The sequence below is a fragment of the Megalopta genalis genome, chromosome 3 (genome assembly GCF_051020955.1).
Source record: "Megalopta genalis isolate 19385.01 chromosome 3, iyMegGena1_principal, whole genome shotgun sequence".
In the NCBI taxonomy this organism is placed as follows: Eukaryota; Metazoa; Arthropoda; class Insecta; order Hymenoptera; family Halictidae; genus Megalopta; species Megalopta genalis.
Window position 1 is genome coordinate 13,503,714 of NC_135015.1, and position 19,614 is coordinate 13,523,327.

The 19,614-nt window shown below is 42.3% G+C and overlaps 1 protein-coding gene across 1 annotated transcript; it reads left to right on the forward strand.

Moving 5' to 3' along the window:
- Positions 1–5,706: 5,706 nt before the first annotated feature.
- Positions 5,707–19,181, forward strand: LOC117229523 (uncharacterized). The gene is made up of 4 exons (XM_033486060.2): positions 5,707–5,964; positions 17,138–17,235; positions 17,499–17,688; positions 18,366–19,181. Exons 1-4 carry the CDS (start codon positions 5,956–5,958, stop codon positions 18,489–18,491), a joined length of 423 nt encoding a protein of 140 aa, XP_033341951.1. The 5' UTR covers positions 5,707–5,955; the 3' UTR covers positions 18,492–19,181.
- Positions 19,182–19,614: the final 433 nt, after the last annotated feature.

Consider the following 19,614-nt stretch of genomic DNA (forward strand, 5'->3'; position numbering starts at 1 on the left):
CGCCAAATTTCCTCCGGAACGCGTTCGCCGTCGCTGCGGTTGTCTGCGAGCGGTGTCCGTTTGTTCCGTAGCCTCCCGTTCACCGTCGGCGACGGTCGTCGTCAAGCTTTTTCAACTTTCACACACATCGCTCGGTATCATTCTCTATTTTTAAGCACATCGAAAGTGGCCTCGGGACGATCTGAAGAATTAAAAAGATGCCCGAAATTGCAAGAGATCCGCGGTGAAGCGTCTTCGCAATTTCCGCGGTCGTAGACGAAAGAATCTGAAATGGGTCATTCTGATTCGTCCGACAGTTCTAGCCTGTGATGTTTCTACCGGAATGCCCATATAGGTTGGCGTTGCATCTAGCGACGTTTTGTTGAAAAGTGGACGTGCTGGCGAATAATGCGAGCTCCGCCGAGCCGTGAACGGTGCGTGAAAATTCGAGGGGAAACCGAAGAAAAAACGAGGAGCAGAAAAGATAACCAAGACGAAGAGCGAGCCATGGCTTTTTCGCATTACACAGGCACCTGCCTGCCAAGCCTTGCCTGTCGGTTTTAATGAGACCCACGCGCGCGAGTTGTGGGCTAATTACTTCTCGAAAAAAATACCGCCGTCGTAATTCTTACGTTCGCCGAGCACCGTCGGTGGGCAGTTCCTCGAGTGCATCCCCCGATGCTGATATCGATGCGCGATACAAAGAGTCAACGCGACCCGTTCCGTGTCAGGAACTTCGCTCTAGATCGATTTGCTCGAGACCGGCCGTCGAATGCGTTTTTTCGCGAGCCGTTTCTAATGGAGCGACGAAACTTCATACCACTTTCGATGGGCGAACTTCGAGAGAGGAAGAAAAGTCGGGGGAGGATGGAGACGAGGTCCACCGAACGACTAAAATTATATAATAATTATATTATATAATAACTATATAATAATTATATACTATAATTTACTATAACAATATAAGTATATATATATAATATAAGTATAATATAGTATAATAATAATTATACTATATAATAACTATATAATAATTATATATTATAATTTACTATAATAATATAAGTATACGTATAATATAGTATAATAATAATTATACTATATAATAACTATATAAAATAATTATATACTATAATTTACTATAATAATATAAGTATATATAATATAAGTATAATATAGTATAATAATAATTATACTATATAATAACTACATAATAATTATATATAATTATACGTAGCGATTACAGACCAAAGGAAAAGCCTAGAGAAATGAAGTCAAGGTTTATTCGAAAATTCGAATGCCCCCGGTGTCATCAGATGTGTTATACCTCGTAACTTTGCTAAATAGCACGAATTGAATTCCTGTGTCGTCCCCCACTTTTTTCTTCCAAATTTCGTGGCTCCTCCTCGCATACCGCTTCTAACTGCTTCAATATTTCTGCTCAGAATTGTAATTTTCCCTTCTTTTACAGAAGCAGCACCCTCCTGTCTTCGCGCGTTCCTACTTCATTACCATTTTCATGGTGTTTTAATCATTCGCTAGTATTTCACCTTTATTCGGTTTATCCAGGTCAGCTTTAACTTGCGCTGTTCTTCCATCATTCGATGTAACAGTGGCGTTGCTGTACCGCACAAAAATTAGATAGCCTGAATAATATGGCGTAACAAGGGTGAACATATTTGTAATGGGTATGCACAGGTTCGCGGGTAATATTCACGGATGTATGTGCGACTTCAACTGAACCCAATGTTCATGAAGCTGTCGTAAAGTAACGGAAAGGAATTGAGAGAGAAAGAGAGAGAGAGAGAGAGAGAGAGACAGAGAGAGACAGAGAGAGACAGAGAGAGACAGAGAGACAGAGAGAGAGAGAGAGAGAGAGAGAGAGACAGAGACAGAGAGAGAGAGAGAGAGAGAGAGAGAGAGACAGAGAGAGAGAGAGAGAGAGAGAGAGAAGCGGTAGTTTGAAATAAATACAGTAAATTCTCCCTAATTCGTGCTCAGATTGTGCGCCAAAAATGGACAATTTTGGAAGAGGAGGTACGATTATTCCAGGCTTGCAGCTCGTTTTTATAGCTGTTGACAATCGGTAACTGCAAAAACGAGCCTCAAAGCTCGAATAATCGTATCTCCTCTTCCCAAATGATCCATTTTTGTTGCACAATCTGAGCGCAAATTAGGGAGAATTTACTGTAAATATATTCGTAACGAACGATACGTTTTAAATTCAAATTCAAACTATGATCGAAGGTAAAAAACTTCAAAGAACCGGCACTAATTGTATTGCAGAATATTGTCGAAAACGAAGGTTTTTGTTCATTGTAAAATGGCTTGAAACCAACATTGACAAGGACAGTACCAGCGGCGGCGACGCTGCTCGTTACCTATGGGTATACTAAAAAATTTATGCATAATTATGTCGACTTGGGCTCATTATGTACTCATTACATAATTATGTCAAACTTGTACTCATTAATTTAAAGTACATGAATGGAAAAATGGGTTTGCTTAATAACAATACATAAACGTATGTAAATATTATATCATGTTTTCATGTCAAAATAAATAATACAATAAATCGTATGCTCGAACAATCGTATCTGCTCTTCCCAAACTGTCCATTTTTTTTGTACAAACCGGATGTCAATTAGAGAAAATTTATTGTAAATATATTAAAAAAAAACTGTGACAAAAAAGATACTATTAGCGATGAGATTCTAATGACGGTCGACGAGATTCTATCGCGGATTTCGTCGGTCCGCTAAAACGTGGAGGTAAAAAACTCCTACACCAAACTTTACTAAAATAGCGGGGCATCACAATGGGCCCATCAATTAGAAATAGCCTATCGGAGCTGAGACGATGGGGGTGGCTCGACAGCCAGTCGCCAAGAACGGTGACGCCGCGAACAATGATACCCATCGTACCCCATGGAAATTACGGGAAATAAACTGTCGAGCCACCTTGGCGCCCTGTGTGGGCCTAGGCTACGTCAAGTGCCATTAACAGTAACACGGCTACGCTGACTTTCTCAGGAAAGCCAGCCGATACCCTTCGGTCGTACCCCGAGTCATAAATTAATAAATTCGTAAAATCTCAAAAATGACAAAAAAATGTCCAAATCAACAGCAATCTAAACCCAAAGGGTAAGATGAGACGGAGGGGCAAGATGCGCGTCGCGACACTATTGTTCCTTCAGAAACTACTGTCCTTTGAGGAACAATTTAATCAAGAAAGAGTAGCTGAACTGTGAAATCTGTTAATTTATCAGTCAATATGACACATCAAGATGCATTAAACATTTTAGAAGTTTAAGATGATTTTCGGGTTGAAGAAAACACCCCTCTTCGATATCAATCTAAAATCAAACACAATTGGGTAGCATCGCTAAATGAGTTGCTAATTCTATAACAATGAAAATGAAATATTATCAGACAGCGACGGATTAAATAATAAGCGACGGATTAAAACCGCGAGCCGCGGGGCTGCGGGGCTGCGAGGGCGGAGAATAAAGTAAGAGAACGTCTCTTTCACTCAAGCGAATCCGAAACGATCCTAATTCAGCGAAACACAATGCTGGAGTACGTACGAATGCTCTGAAAATCAATCGCAACCGTTCCCGAAGATTACTAAAGTAACCTTCCCAATGTTTCCTCCTTTCTCCGATGTATAAAAACGAAGCGCTCTCATTCCGATACAGCTTCGATACGAAACATTTATGATGAACCTTTCAAGAATGTTACATTACGTTCCCGTAATTTTTGCTCAAGGTTAAAACTCAGGTTACTAACGTTATCGGAGACTATTCCCAGAAGAAATTCGAAGCGCTGCTGAAAACTCGGAGCTTTCGTGCGGAACACACAACTTTTCGACGCCCGGATAATGTAAGAGTTTTTTCACGATGGTTCGATTTATAAATACAGAATAACAGAATGTTCGCGGATGTTTCACGTAGAACGAACGTTATTCCTGATGGGCAGGACTCGCCGGTGTAATCATTTAAATTTGAAGCAACAAGCATTCCTGCGACGAGCTGCGCGACGAGCATTGTGCCCGAAAGACTATCTTCGCGATGTCAAACTACGCGGCCGCCCGGCAACAACTTTTCCCTTCAATCACCGGCTGCTAGAATTCGCGGGCTGCTCGGGAAAACGTGTTGTCCCTTTAATTCGGTTGAAAACTGCACGCTGTATAACGTCAATCCATCAGCGACGGCGGATACTCGCGTACACGATTCTGTGCTCCGTACACGAGAACGCGACATGTTATGGAAAAATTCCTGGCGACGCGCGTATCGACGATCACATTGTTATTAATTACGGGATAGAAAAGCCCGCGGGGAGAGCAAAGTTCTAATGGAGAACAGCAGCCGCATGGTGAATGGGCGAACGTTTATTCGCAGTCATGCCGCGTTCTCCCGGCAAAAAGAACGAAAATGAACAATTTTGGGATGAGGAGATACGATTATTCGAGCCTCGCGGCTCGTTTTTATAGTTACCGACTGCCGACAACTACAAAAACGTATCTGCCCTTCCAAAATTGTCCATTTTTTTCCAAGCTGAGCGCCAAATAGGTAGAATTTATATTATGTTGTCAATATCGCGTAGAAATTGATAGAACTCGTCGACGAAGGAGTATCGATTACGTCAGGACTGATCGTATCGAATGTAGATCTGTGCTTTATCTGTGTGAAAAACATCGTCGAATGGTAGGCTGGGTGTGCAGGACAATCGTTGAATAGATGTCGATGATAGATCTCGAAAAGTCATTGCGATCGCACCGGGCTGTCGATGATGTCCGATCAACCCTCCGGATAACGACGCACTTGGCTTTTTCTCGCGACGAAATGCAAGCGAATCCTTGATGTTTCATGCCTCGGATCATGGACACCGTTGCTCGAAAATGATTGCCCGTTCCCAATACATGTTCGCAGACCGCTGGTTTCTCACAATTAATCCGTTAATTCGTACGATACATCGTTGAATTACTTCGGCAACCTTTATTTGCCGCGTTCCGGGCGGCTTCTCAAAGGCGAAAGAAGAGACAAAAGCGACGACAGTGCGGACGTCGAGTGATTAGAGAAAATAGATTTTACCTTTACGCTCGTCTTTGTCGACGAGCGAGCATCTTGCGCAACAGAACTTCGCGTCTCGACGGATTTGGCATTTCCGAAGCAACATGCACAGCCAGATCGATCGGCATCGGCAGACAATCGGTGACGCACGCCGCGGCTGGTCCTCGCAAAAAATCGACGAAACAAGTGACGTCGGCATTCGAATAGTAAGGTAACGTGCCACGATGCCCGAACTCGGCCCCCGGCGGGGCTCCATTCACAAACTTTCATTCATGAATCTACGTAAGGGGCTCCCGAAAGCAGTTTTTCTTCGGCGGTCGTCGGTGCCATCGACGCGGTTCTCCGTGATATCATCGTTTCGGGGTGGAGACTCGCTCCAATGACGTAACGAGGAGCGAGCAAGAGAGCGAGGGGAGAGCTCGAGGGAGCAAGGGAGAGAGCAAGAGAGAGCAAGGGAGAGGGAGAGCGTGTGGCGAGAGCGAGGGAAAGGGTGCAGAACATGTACGGGGCGGCCGCTAACAACGTGGAGGAGGAACACGTCGGTGGTGGGTACAAGCGGGGGGCCTCTTGGTGGCACAGAAGAAGACCGTCGAAGAGGGGCGAGTGGTTGCAGTATAAATGTGCCCGCGCAAGCTCCACCAATCACTCGCCTTCTGACCTCCAAACTCAGAGGCTACCCGCGGTACCAAAACCACCCCCTCTTAGTCGAACTCGTCAGAACCGCGGCAAGAAGCTCGCTCAGCGACTCGCAAAATCCGCTAAACTCGTGACTCGTGACACCTAGACTCTGAACGCTGCTGATCAGCTGGTATCCTAGAACCGGCTCTCTCAGAAGACCTAGGACCTGCCGGCTGATACCGGGTCCGCGTGGCTGTTGCTCGATCTCCGATAACCTGCTCCTCAGGATGACTACGGTGAGTACAAGCTTCATTTCATTTCGCGAACGAGTCCCATTTTTCAAATGCGTCGAATTTTTGGTTATTTCCGGCATTCTTCTACGTTCTCTCCAGAAGATTGTTCTTGAAGATTAGACGGGGGATTTGTAACGTGGCTTGGTGCTCTCGATCGTTCCCATTTTTCTCGCGGGATCTCGTTAGACGAATCTTCGAATAGATTAGATGTTGAAATTAAAAATTAAAGCTTTACGCTGACACATCCAGCATTAGAAATATTAGAACCTGTGCAACACAAAAATGTCGAATCGAGTACTCGGTGTCGTACACCGTCGCTTTTCAATTTTTCTTTAATTAAACAAATGACTTCGTTTTTTATGATATCTTTGAAATTTCCGGGTCAAAAAATTAATGATTGATGATTCTTCAGTTCTCAGTGGCAGATTTCTGTAAGAATTCTAGGATGTCTTTAGCGCTCTACAAGTTCGGTTGTTTGCATCTTTCGTGGTCACTTGTGTACCTGAAGATTCGCGTAGCAATTTTTATTCCTTGAAAATCAACGTATTTTTTAACAGCATTTGGTATCCTTGTTTACATTATTTCCGGATAATTTCCTTTTCATGTCCATTCTCGTTTCACGTTGTATGAGAAAATCTAAAAAACTTATCTCATAATTAGACTGCTCGCGTTTATCAACAAAATGAGTAGGCGAAATTTAAAACGGTTATAGAGTCAACAAAAGTTCATACTATCAATATATTATTATATAATAATACATTATTCCCGATTTATTAAAATTAGTGAAAAAACGGTGACATTTATATTTAATTCCTATTTTGTACAAGCATCTGAAACTACAACTTTGTTCTTACACGTAGAAATCACTTGGTCCATAGATCCACAGTTCGACCATAGAGCATAATTTCGTTAAAAAATGATGTTCTTCGAACACAGTCGTTTCGTAGGAGAAATCGTAAAACGAAGATCCGTCGAAAGGGCAAAACAGCTCGGCCTGATGAGGATTGATTTTTACGGTTTGTTACTGTCCGAAGCGGATCAAATTAATGCAGGTTCCCCTCTCCAATTAGAAAAAGCGTTTCAACCCCGAGAATTTTGATGGGTGTTTGTCGGGCACTCACATCTTCGGGAAATCGAACACCGTACCGTCGAATCCTCGCGGAAGACGCGTAACGGAGCTTGTATTGGATAACTCGGAATTCGGCGGTGCACGGGTCTGCCGAGCTGCGGCACGGCGCGGCGCGCCTAATTTGCTTTAAAGTATAGCGTCCGGGGCTGAGGGCGAAGGGAAACAGAGGTGTGACGTGCACGAGGGTTACGACGAGCACAAACATTTCGCCTGTCGTCCTTCCTTCGTCGAATCGCGGCGTTGTCCGGTTACAGCTTTTAGCACCGGCATCGTCGAACAGGATTGACCCGGTTCCTAATGTTTTCGCATCGTTTCCGAAGTTCCGCGCGATTTCTGCATCACGGGACTTCCTATATCGAATCAATTAGTCCGTAGAATTAATTCGTTCGCCGGAATGCTCTCAGAATTTCAGTCATTCGCGAAATGAACAAGTTTCGGTGCTCGTATCGACGAATCAAAGTATACGCGGTGCTAATTTTCCAGGGAGCTTTCGTTGCGCTGCGAGGCTGAATTCAGGACGCGAAAGTTCCAAGAAAAGTTCACGCATGTGGTTCAACACGATCCTATTTACGAGTTACAGCCTCTTTTGTGTTCCAATATTTTGTCGCGTTTACGTACACGACGCGTGCATACGCGCGCATGGAATTACATGCCGCCTTGATGTAAAATAGCAATTCCGAGACGTCGCGCTCTGTTGTAGTAATGAAATTTTGAAGACTTTTATTGCTGGACCGTAGAATTTCGTGCAGCCAGGTGCTTTTATTAATCGTAATCGCCTCGAATCGGAATTATTGCGGAGTCGATGGCATATCGCTTTATGTTTTCGCATAAAGTCCAGTTCGAGGATGATCTTTTACTAATCGTAACTCTTCGGAAAATCGGTATAGTGCAGAGTTCGTTCTGTTTGACAGTAAATATATATATATGTATATATCTATTCGAGCACGCATTCTTCGGAAGGCAATCGTTCACGCGACTGTCGCCGGGCACGGTCATCCTCCGGGAACGATCGTAAAACTCGGAGATCTATTTTTATTTACGCTCGAGATCGGGAAATTTCGAACCGCCTTATTTCCATTTCGTCGGACACGGCCACGATACTCCGGAGAATGTTATGGCGAGATAAAGTGCGCGCGGCGATAATTCATCGGTTGTCGAGTCGAATTGAATCGCGATGGAACGCTCTAAATATCTACTGCAAGCATCGCAACAACGATGCGCGCGATAAGAATGTTACCGCCGCGAAAACAAGAATTCGCGGTTCCCTTTTAACATTGATTCGTATTTCCCTGGCGAAAATGAAATCACGGGATTGATAAGAACAGGCGTGAATACGCAATTATGGATGAACGTGTGTTTCCCCGATTTTTACTAAATACAACTCTTGTGAAATATAACGATATTAATTATTTCATAATATTATAATATATATATATATATTGTAAGTGCGATTCTTGCGATATTATAATATATATATTATATATATAATATTAGAGAGAGAAATAATTAATATCGTTATATATATATATATTATTTCATATTTTATAATATATATACATATATATAAAAACGTTATATAATATCGTTACTGAAAAGTTCGAAGTTCTCCGAGGATAATGTCACGGTTTTGAACGCTGGAATTATCGAGCACTAAAATTGACTGGTCTGCATTGCCTTTTAAAATAACAGGAATCGCACTTTTCAAAACATCGCAGAATTTTGATTACAAAATATAGCTCAATAAATAGGTACATCTAATGATCGACCAGAAACATTAGCGGACGAGTTAATATTTTTAGATGAAATACGCGCCTGTTGACCATTTCCTCATGCGCCACAGTTTGCAAAACTTTGGTCTAAAATAGCACAGCATAATAAGAAGCGGCAAACTTAGGATGCTAATTGCATCGCTCCTGTATAGAGTCGCGTTATCAGTGTCCGCAAACGCGATAAAACACTGTTCCACGGAATCATTGACAAAGTGGGCCGCAACAGTTCGCTGTGTAACGGCTCCTCTTGTCTCCCTCGCGCACCCTTGGGCGATTGTAAACGGTATCTGATATCAGAGGCAAAAGAACACGTGGGAAAACGACCATCTTCGATAATAACGCGGCACATCTTGCCGGGAAAATAACGCTCGCGGCGCGATCGTACATTCTGCTTGAGACAAGGGACGAGCCTCGTCCTCCCCAACAAAATTTATTTAGCATTTTTGTTTTTAACTTTTCACCCGAATCGGCCGGACGGTTTCACGATCGATGACCTAGCAATCGGCACCCGTTTTCGAACGAATTTACAAATATTTGCTATACTTGAATTTCCCACAATTCTATTATTACAAATACAAAGAAATAATAAATAATAATTTAAATTAATTTGATCGAGTGAACAAAAATCATGGCGATGAAAAAATTGTTCGGAATTGTGGTGATAATTTTTAGTGGTTTTCGACCGTGTGGTTAATATTTATTACGGTGAACGGGTAGTAAAGGAAACGCTATAGGACGCATAAATAATACGAATATCCTATCGCTCATTTGTTGCAACAATGAGACAGCCCCCTTGTCGAATTGAGTTATCGGCGCATAAAGAAGCGCGGTTCTTGATTCATGGCACCGAAAGGCGTAGAACGCTTCCGTTCCAATTCGATATTTTACGTCTTTACGATACCAGCTCATCATCTACAATACGCCGTTTTCACGCGATTACGAAACGCTTTTCCCGCGTAATCGGAAGCTTTTGCAGCAAGTCAAAGGAACCCAGCGTCCGTCGAACTTTTTCGGTACTGTCGCGATTAACACTGTATTACGAGCGAACTCACCGCGGCGCCAAGGATTTTCGTCGCAGCTCGTTACGATAGTTATGTCGACACTGCCCATGGTCGGCGACCATAACTATTTACGAGCGTAATTTCATTCGTCTATCCGGTTTTCTGGCTTCCAGGATAATTATAGCGAGGGGACGTATTAAATTCGTTGGTAGATTACGTGGCTATCGCAACAGAACCAGATAGTTGAAATTTATTAACGACTTACTAATCGGAAGTCTATCGATAATATTTCTCTGAAATAAATTTCTCCCGATTTCGGGAGAAATTATATACTATATGAATTCTCAACTGTTGAAACTCGACTTCAAGATGCCTGCGAGAAGACTGCCAGTTGATGAAACGTTGGATAGATTGTCGGCTAATGCAAATTGAAGTGTAACTCTTCTTACTAGAATGACGAATCTGATGGCGCCACTAATCCATTTAACCTCTTGTTTAATCATTTCTTTAAAAATTAAGTTGATTTTCACTTTACTGCGTGCCAACGGTTTGATCGAACAATCGGACATCGATAACGAAGAAACGATTTCGGCCCGAAATGGGTTGTGTTGCTTTTGGCGTTCGGACAGCTTCGTGTGCGAAGGGGTAAACAATCGAAGATGAATTTCAAGAGCAATTCAACGGAGAAAGGATTGCTATAATCGGTCCTTGTGGTTCAGCTTTGCCGCCGGAAGCCGCGTTTCGATACGCGGCCAAAGGATAAATTAGAGAGGATGGGAAACGAAAACAGGTTGAAGTTGGCTCGAAAAGAAACCGCAGCGTTGCGCACCGAACGCAGAAACTGCTGGGAGAGAAAAGGGTGAAGAGCTTTTTGTATGCCAGCAGACGAGGAGACGCCAGGTTGTCCCACATCCCACATCCAGACCGTGGCGGGGGTTAAATCGCGCGTTCATGGCGCTTCTCCACCCTCGGGTTTTTGCTCTTGTGTCCTCCACCCCGCCCCCCTTATTCCCTCCTCTTTTGATTATTTACGGTTCTGTCGTGTATGTGTTTGATCTCGCGAACGAATAAAACAGCATCGCCGATTAACCGGCGGCCGAGTGGATCGAGATAAAAGGATCTTGTCGGATCTTGAGCGATCGCCGCGTTTCCTCGGTCTCCTCGACGGGCATACGGTCAATCTCGACGCTCTAGATAATAGATTGTCCGGATATCTCACTATTTATATCTCTCCTCTGTTAATCATTCGTATAAATATCCTTTTTCTTCGCCTTCTTTTTCCGTGCTCGGTCTTCCTAGTTCCGAGACGCTTTTGTTGCTTCAACGCCTTCGTAACAGCACAATTAAACCTGCATTCGTTCACCATCGTAATTTCACCTCGGTTCGGAGAGTTTCCTCTTCCATTCTTGTCGAGCTTTGGGACTTAATAACCCTTCGACTGATCCTTTGTGCATTCGGTAGCGCCCTTATCTTCGCGCGCTCTCATTACAACAGGAGGACGGCAAATTAATAATTTACGTGTCTGCGGATCTCTCGGCTTCGAGGAGGGACCACCTTCAAACGCCTGCAATAACACGGTAAATGTTTCTTAAAAAGATCGCCGTTCTCGACAGCGAGCATTTATTGGAATTCGAAGGAACCGGTAACGAATCGATCGAGAATTTACACGAGGACCAATATCTTAATTTTGACTTCGTGGTATCTTTTTGGAGTTGCGGTGTCTAGCAACGAGCTCTTGTTATGCTTGGTCCAGGTTTGTGATTACGGTTGTATCCGAAGGACGAAGAAACTCGCGAAAATTCGAAACTCGGCGCAGGCTAATTGTTGACGCACCCCATGGGCACACAGAGGGGCAACGCGAAACTCTCGTTTGATTAGTTACGGGAACAAAAACTACACCATTTTCTTATTGTTGTTTCGCCGTTCTGTTTCAGTAGCGAGCATTGCCGTCGTGTCGGGAAGATCACGATCATTGCTCTCGCGGTCAAGAAGAAGAAGTTCGACGCTAAGTAAACGAGGGATCGAATATTTGTTGCCCGACGATGGTTCCCGTAACGCGAAAAGTTAGGGCGAAACCGTTCGCTGTTACACTTCTGTTATAAGGGGTCGGAGGGGTCGGCGGTGCGTGGGACGATGGCACAGCATCGCGATTTCGAACGGCTGCACGGTAACGAAATAGCGTCGTCTCGTTAAAAAGTAATTTGTACAATCGATCCTATACCCTTTTGTCTCCAATCGTTTCTCAATGATTTTTACAATTGCTGAACTATGGTTCGAGAAGCGAGGACACGCGGCTTTCGAAAATCCATTTTCAAATCCGAGCCAACATTTCCGTCGTCGACGCAACAACGCTAATAGGCTTCCACTAGGTAAAGTGTTAATTTTTCATTCGGTTATTTCGGCAGATCGATCGTTCGCCGGTCATCGAAGTTCACGGAACGTGATCATTGGCTCGCAGCGGCCAACACGCGTCTGTCGAATCTGTTCCGTTAACGATCCCGTGATTGTAACTAGATATAAAAGCTTTGGGAAATCCGATTCCGGCCGGGCGGCGTGCAAAATTTGCGGAAGAAATGATCAAAGTAAATGGCGGCAGTGTCTGAAAAAAATTTATCGATACACGGATACCTGTTAACGTATAGCCCGTATCGAATACATGACGGAAAACCGAGATTTCCGCGAGGTGAACACACGTTGCGTTTTACCGCGAATGTCGCGTCTTCGTAGCGAAATTTTGATATGATAAGCAAACTTTCGTTCCCGCCCGGAGGTTCTCTCCGAACTCCAAGGGCTTCCAAGGGCGACCAGCTTCCGTCGCGAAAAACTGCGGAATTGTTCTTACATGCGTGTTCGATCAAGTCGTGTTTTAATGCGTCGTCCCTCGTACAAACAACGATCAACGATTCCACGAAAACGCGGTAATTGATACTGGGAAAGGGGTTCCTTCGATAATTAATTCACTGTTACGGATTGTTACCGGTGTTTACATTCGACTTAATCGATGCCCGGGCGACCTTAAATTAGATTGTGGGAACCGGTTCCCTCCGTTTGCTGAAAACTGTTGATCCCAACGGTCTTGTTGTTCTTACTGAAGGTGGCAAACTGTTGATCTCACGGCTCTGAAGAATTTTGCTTCATTCACATCTTCCCTGGTATCTTCCACGAAGTATCGAAAACTCGCTTCGTTTTCTTTCTTTTTTGCTTTCTTGCGCCATAGTATCTACAGTATGTATATTGGCATAAATTCTGTGCCAATGTACGTTGCGTCTGTGCAATTAAAAAGTCATCCAGTGGAAAGGTTAACGAGAGAGCAGCTTGAAAAATGTGGCATACGGTAACGTGATGACTTCGAGACAATAGTTTGTAATTGCTCGTTGTATTCGCAGCGATTTCCTCGGTTAGGATTTCTAACAGATGAGCAGTCAATTGAAATTACAGATCGATTCGCGAGCGCAGTGAAATCACGCGTTGTACGAGGGGGGACGGCGGAGCTCCCAGTGTATCTTAATGAAGAAATAGGAGCAGGAAGCGCGTGAGACCCGTCGCGGCGCCTTGTAAAGGGGCAAACGTACCGTGACACATTCGAGCATGTAACCATAAACTCGTTTTCGAACACTCCTGCAATGTTTCTCAATTAAAAAGCGAGCCAGATGTTACCTTTCGTCTCGCAACGCGAAATAAAACCAACGCGAGGGATCCCGCGTCACTGTAATCGTGTAATACACGTAACACGCGTGATAAACCTGCACGTTCGTTCTACGCAGCTGAAGATTTTTATCGCGAATATCTCGTGTTCGATATCGACAACAACACCTTAGCGATTGTGCGTTTTTGATATTTCTAGTCGCAGTCGCGAATTATACCGCACCGAGGATCTCGATGCAAAATGACGATATACTGCTCAATTCTTTCAATTTTTGCAGCGCGCTTGATATTGATAATAATTGCATTCATAGATCTGTAAATTCTCCCAAATTGACTCTTGACTGATAAGCTTCGAAACAAAAATGGACAATTTGGAAAGAGGAGGTACAATTATTCCAGCCTTGCGGCTCGTTTTTATAGTTGTTGACAATTGGTCAACTAGCGGCCTTTAACCACTTAATACTATTAAATTTGTTCTATACATCGATTTTCAATCTCCTCGACTCAATTTGACAACTGCACGGTGATCCGCAAACCACAAATTATAATTAGACGATTACACGCTGTGTAGCTCGTTCTGTTGATTCGAATCTCAGCTTGTGGCTCTTAAAAACGCATTTTCTCGCGGAGCAATTTCCCAAATTGCGTCGAACGTCGTAGAGTGAAGTAATGCGATTTAGCGAAACTGTAGTTTATCAATGCGCGTCTAAGCGTAGATAATTTAGCTTACTGCTCCGATGATCAAACGGAGCCAGGAGAGAGCGTCGTTGCTGACAATAAATATTCCCACAAACGTATGACGTAGAAATTTACATGGAAGTTGTAGCGTCATTGATTCACGCATTGTCTTGAGCTTGCATTCGATTAGAGACCGACGAGTCGGAGAAATTGTTTCTTGCCTCGCGAATTCCCGGAGAAACGACAGAACGGCAACAGTTGCGGGCGGACGGTAGCTTTTACGGGATGTGCGTCGATCGGCAATCCATTTGCATAATTTCCATAATTAGGATGGCCACCAATTAACTAAAATTAACCGTGCGCGCTGTTGTTGCACGTCATCGCCCACTATCTGCCCGAAATTCAGCGGTTCCTTTGATAAATTCGGAGTTAATATAGAACTGCCGCCGGTATCATAACTGCGAGATCAGATCGCGATCAATCATAAAATAACATTGAAAATTCTATTGTTCTTTCTCTGCTTTCAACAATCATTGCGGCAGTATATGACTCTCTCAATAGGAGTTTTTCTAATTGAGCAATGTTAAAAAGGAACTGTTGGATTGAGTTACTTAGGCTGGCTGGATGATACACGCTGTTGAAAAATTAAACAGAAATTCTTTAGTTGTAAATTCAGATTGCAAAATTTATTAAATAATTCTCGACGAGGAATGTTAAGATTATTTTAATTTTAATTTCTTGCAAGATATTCAAAGTTCAAGAAACTAATGAATATATTACCAAAGCTGTGTTAATTTCCTTGGATGTGTCCGATTGCAAAGATAACATTCTGCCAAGTGAAACACGTATAATAATGTATGAACACTTTTTTCGAAGACTGCAATTCGTTCGCAGAGTAAAACCAACAGCATCAGCTGTCCATTAGAGATCGTTTAGGAAAAGAAAACTACGAAAGTAAAAGGAACGAAGAGTGTGGGAGGGGTTAAAAATCACGCACGCTACCTTGCCATCCAGAATGAACATTCGAGAACACGATCCGATGCTATTAATATGCGGAACGACGAACTTATTTTCGCGTCGATAATCCGTATCGCGACGATATGCAAAAAACCGGCCGGAAAACGCGTTCATAGTCATCTCGCGTAGCAAGATGTCGGATCTTGTGACTATCTACTGTACTATAGGCTCGTCGTTTAATCGATAACGATCGTATCAGCGGTTTCCTCCACCAATTCTCGCGAGACTCGTCCAATCACCTGTTTAAATCTAAATCGAATCGATCCGACATCGGATACATATTTCGCCTAAACACGCCTCCGGTTCACTTATACGGTTGTTTTCTTAAACAGAATTAACGAATTCTCTGCTATCATTAATTTTATGAGCTTTGCAGAAACTCTATCGATCGTCGTTACAGTAAAAAATGTGCCGATTATCATTTCCAAGAAAAAGACTGCTTTAGGACACCCACGAGTGTCCATCCTTTTAGCTTCAAGGAAACCACCTGTAAAGGAAAACCGATTTTCTTTCCGTGGAACGTTTGCGTCGAGGCTTTTTCACACTCGGCAATAGCAGATGCAACGCTCCGAGATGCATTAAACACCACCACATTTCCAAAGCCCACATACTTCTCTCGCAATATCCTCTCGGGAAACCCGAGTTGAAAATTGATCGAGTTGTTCGGATTTGAAGCGTAAACTGCTTGGAACCGTTCAATTATGAGGATCCAAGTCGCTCGGTGACGCAGTCTTAGAATCATTATTAACCCCTTGGCATACGAATTAGATCATATTCGACCTAGCCTAATTCATATTTTAATTTATTATTTATCTAAGCTTAAGAAAGAATTTTCGTGGAAATCCCAAATAAACACGTTACTGGTAATACAATGATGTTAAATAATGTTTAACGTCGATGGATTTCGTAGAATTAGAAAACATAACTTCGTATGCTACGAGATAATGCTATTCTTGTTGTTTAATAAAAATCATTAACTCCTACTTCCTGCAATCCACACAGAAGATGGAGATTTTTCATAAGGATCGGCAGTCTGATGATCGCGTAAGCAATTCGGATGGTTGCTATATAGTGAGAGGTAGTATAAAATCGTGTGATCGAAGGCGCGATGCGAAGAAATGAACGGTGAGCATGAATACGTGTTCTCGAAGTTACGTAGTTTGCTGTATACATAGATCAGCTGTTTTGTACGAGATCGTCGCAAAAGTTTCGAAGACATCCGAGGACGGAAGTGTGACCATAACTCGGGCTGCTTGTTTCCCCAGTAGAATGCAAAAGTTACACGTCGACTCGTTATCCACGGTCGAATATCTCCGCTTGTCATAAACAGTGGCCGGTCGCCTAAATCTTCCCAGAATCGTCCTACGCGTCTCCCGATATTTCCCGAACGTCGGGATTGTTAAGCGTCGCGCATGAATGACTCCGGCAAGTAACAAGAACCGCGAGAGCATCGATAAGGACATCTTGCCGCAAATTGGCTGATGCAACCGCAGAAGCAACAGTAGCAGCCGTTCCTTTTCTAGCACCATCGCGTTGGAAATAAATGGGCATCTGATATATCGATTTTGAATGAAAATGCCGGCTGGCTTGTTCCTTCTGGCAAGTGGAAATTTAGCAGGCTTCGTTACGTTCAAATTTACGGGAGGTGCTTATTGATTATTCATCATCGTTGTTGTTCGATTTTTTTTTTGTTCGCTCTTGCCACAAGCCCGTGAGAACTAGGTTCTTCAATTAGCAGTCAGCTATATGAAGGAGCATGTCCTCTTTTATCTGAAAGAATGTGGTCTTTAGAGTGGTGTTAAGAAAAGTTAGCGCCAAGCAATAAATATATATAAAGCGGTAGCTATCGGACGGTTATACTCCTTTTTCTTGTTTCAACCGAGCGTTAAGTTAGCAATTAGATACGACTATTAATCCTGGATTGATTCTGTGTTTAGGCTGTGGTGTACGTCCAACGGTGCATGGTGGTTCTCGCCATCTTCCTGTGCTACTTCCATATCCGAGGCGAGAAGCTCCCAGACGAGGTTGATTGCGAGTAAGTACACGTGCAACCTCTTGAAGCACGCAGGGTCCTCGGAAGGTCGTTCGGAAACTTGGAAGAGTGCCACTTCTGATTCGAATTCTTAAAGACTATTTCTTTTTGTCGAATGAGAATCGCATTTTCGAGAAAAAATTGCTGGCGGACGACACTCTTAGAACGACTATCCCATCTAGCATCCGTGCGGGCATCGATTATGTATAATATCGTATACTGTTGTTTTGTTGACATTAAAACGCGCTCTTTTCTCCATCCTGCAGAAAGCATCCGTTCCATATAGCGTGCAGAGGCTCGATGTCGAGAAAACGTACAATGTTCCCAAACATATACAGACTGGGCTGCGATGGTAGCGAAGGGAACGTGAACTGCATCAGAGAACTTGAAGAAAGGCATCGCATCCCCTACAGTTCGTCGTCGTTGTCGAAACTGTTAATGTCTCTGCTCGATAACGTAAGTCGCTCTCCTTCATCTTAGGATTATCCGATTATTTTCTCCACGGTCAAACATTCAAACATTGACCCTTCATGTATTCGTTATAACATCGCAACAATAAATATACTATAATCAGGTAAAAGCTAGTGATAACTACAAATAAAAATCGCGTATAGCAGATATTAACGTTAATTCAATCGAGAATCTGATACAGAAATGTGAAAATATGGAATTTACATTTACGCACTTTGATATTAATTGTACGTCATCAGTGGTTCCTAGTACTTTGTAATTTTTCAGTGTTGACCTGAAGCTCGACGATAATAAATAATTTGTTTAAATAGTATTAATTATCGACATAAATACAAATCAATAAATTCCTTACTTTCTTATTCCATTTTGTAAATTGAAGTTCCGTCTTTGAGATATTCACGGTTGAAAATTGGTGATTCGATGTACGACGGGCGCACTTTTTAAATCTCAATCAGCTGATCGGTCAATTACACGCATGCGCGCACTTCAAATGAGTCCTCTTCTTAGGTATCGTGTTTTCGATTTCTTAATTTCATCATCCACCCATATGCATGTTACGTGGCTTCACACTTTTGGGACATTCTATATAAGTTCTTAAATAAATTTTAATGATAAGTGCATTCGACTGCTGATCAATGACAGTCTATTGATTTTTATCGCAGGATCTACAAAGGGACTCGACGTACTCCGCCCGGCACAAACCAAGGAACAATGAGATAGACGAACGGAGGCTACCTTTAATGCAGAATTTTTTGTCGGAATTGGACTCTTCGGATGCCAACTATTAAATGGACTGATCTGGAAATAAATATTTGCTCGACTCGTGCAAACATTTTTCATTAATCGAACTTTCAGAAATGTGTGTGTTTTGCCCTCTTTCTATACTGTTTACATCGAATAAAACTCCCTTCTCTCTCTCTCTCTCTCTCTCTCTCTCTCTCTCTTCGTCCTTTCCTGGCCCCTCCATGCTCTTATGACTGTCTCATGTAACTTTCCTCTGTCCTCGTTCTTCTCTTACAACTGAGATCTAATTGAAACATTGTACCCACGCTATTAACAATACATTGTGTGCTGAAGCATCAGAAAACACGTTTGAAATTCGCAGAAATTCCTTGGATTATCCTATTGAAAAGAAAGTACGAAATTAACATCGTGAATAATGTCGAACCTCCGCAATGTGTAAATTACTAATAATATAACCGTCGCTTGAAGCAACACCGTCAAATGAAACTCTTGTACATATAAACGATTATTCCACGATTAGATATAACCTTGTTACGTTCAAAAGCGAAGGTACAGCATTAATCGAAATATTTATTTCCAGATATAATTTCGTGCGTTCTTGATACGTTTAACATAATGATAATTGCGCATAATATTCCATGCGATCACACGAGATATATCTGACATGTAAATCTGAATATATTGAAATTTTACAAGTTCTACAATAAATTCTTAGACTTATGTAGTGAAAAAAAGCAACGTTTAATTTATTTACGTTCATTTTTAATGTGTCATTTGCTATGAACAAGCTAGTCCCATTTCCTCATGAATTGAAACTATTCCTTGGTAGATGTGATGATTCTTTAATTAACTTCATTCGATTAAATTATTTTAATATAGATAGTTATAACTTCGATGATTCCAGTTTTATCAAAACTTATCATTAGTGCAAAACATTATAAATTACTATGCGGTGCATTTGCCATGCAACACATATCTCATTGGCCCATCTTTCAACGAATGATGTACTTATGCAAAATAATCCCGAGCCAAAACCTTCCAAACATTTTTGATTTTGTAAACAAAACTATTTTTTAATCGTAATGATCTACTTATTATTTAATCAATTCATTTAAACTCGATTTTGGAAGATAAATTCTTTTCAATCCTGAAAATTAATCAATTAAT

Coding starts and splice junctions, on each gene's coding strand:
- LOC117229523 (XM_033486060.2), top strand. Junction 17,236..17,498: donor CCAGACGAGGTTGATTGCGA/GTAAGTACACGT, acceptor TCCATCCTGCAG/AAAGCATCCGTTCCATATAG. Junction 17,689..18,365: donor TAATGTCTCTGCTCGATAAC/GTAAGTCGCTCT, acceptor TTTTTATCGCAG/GATCTACAAAGGGACTCGAC.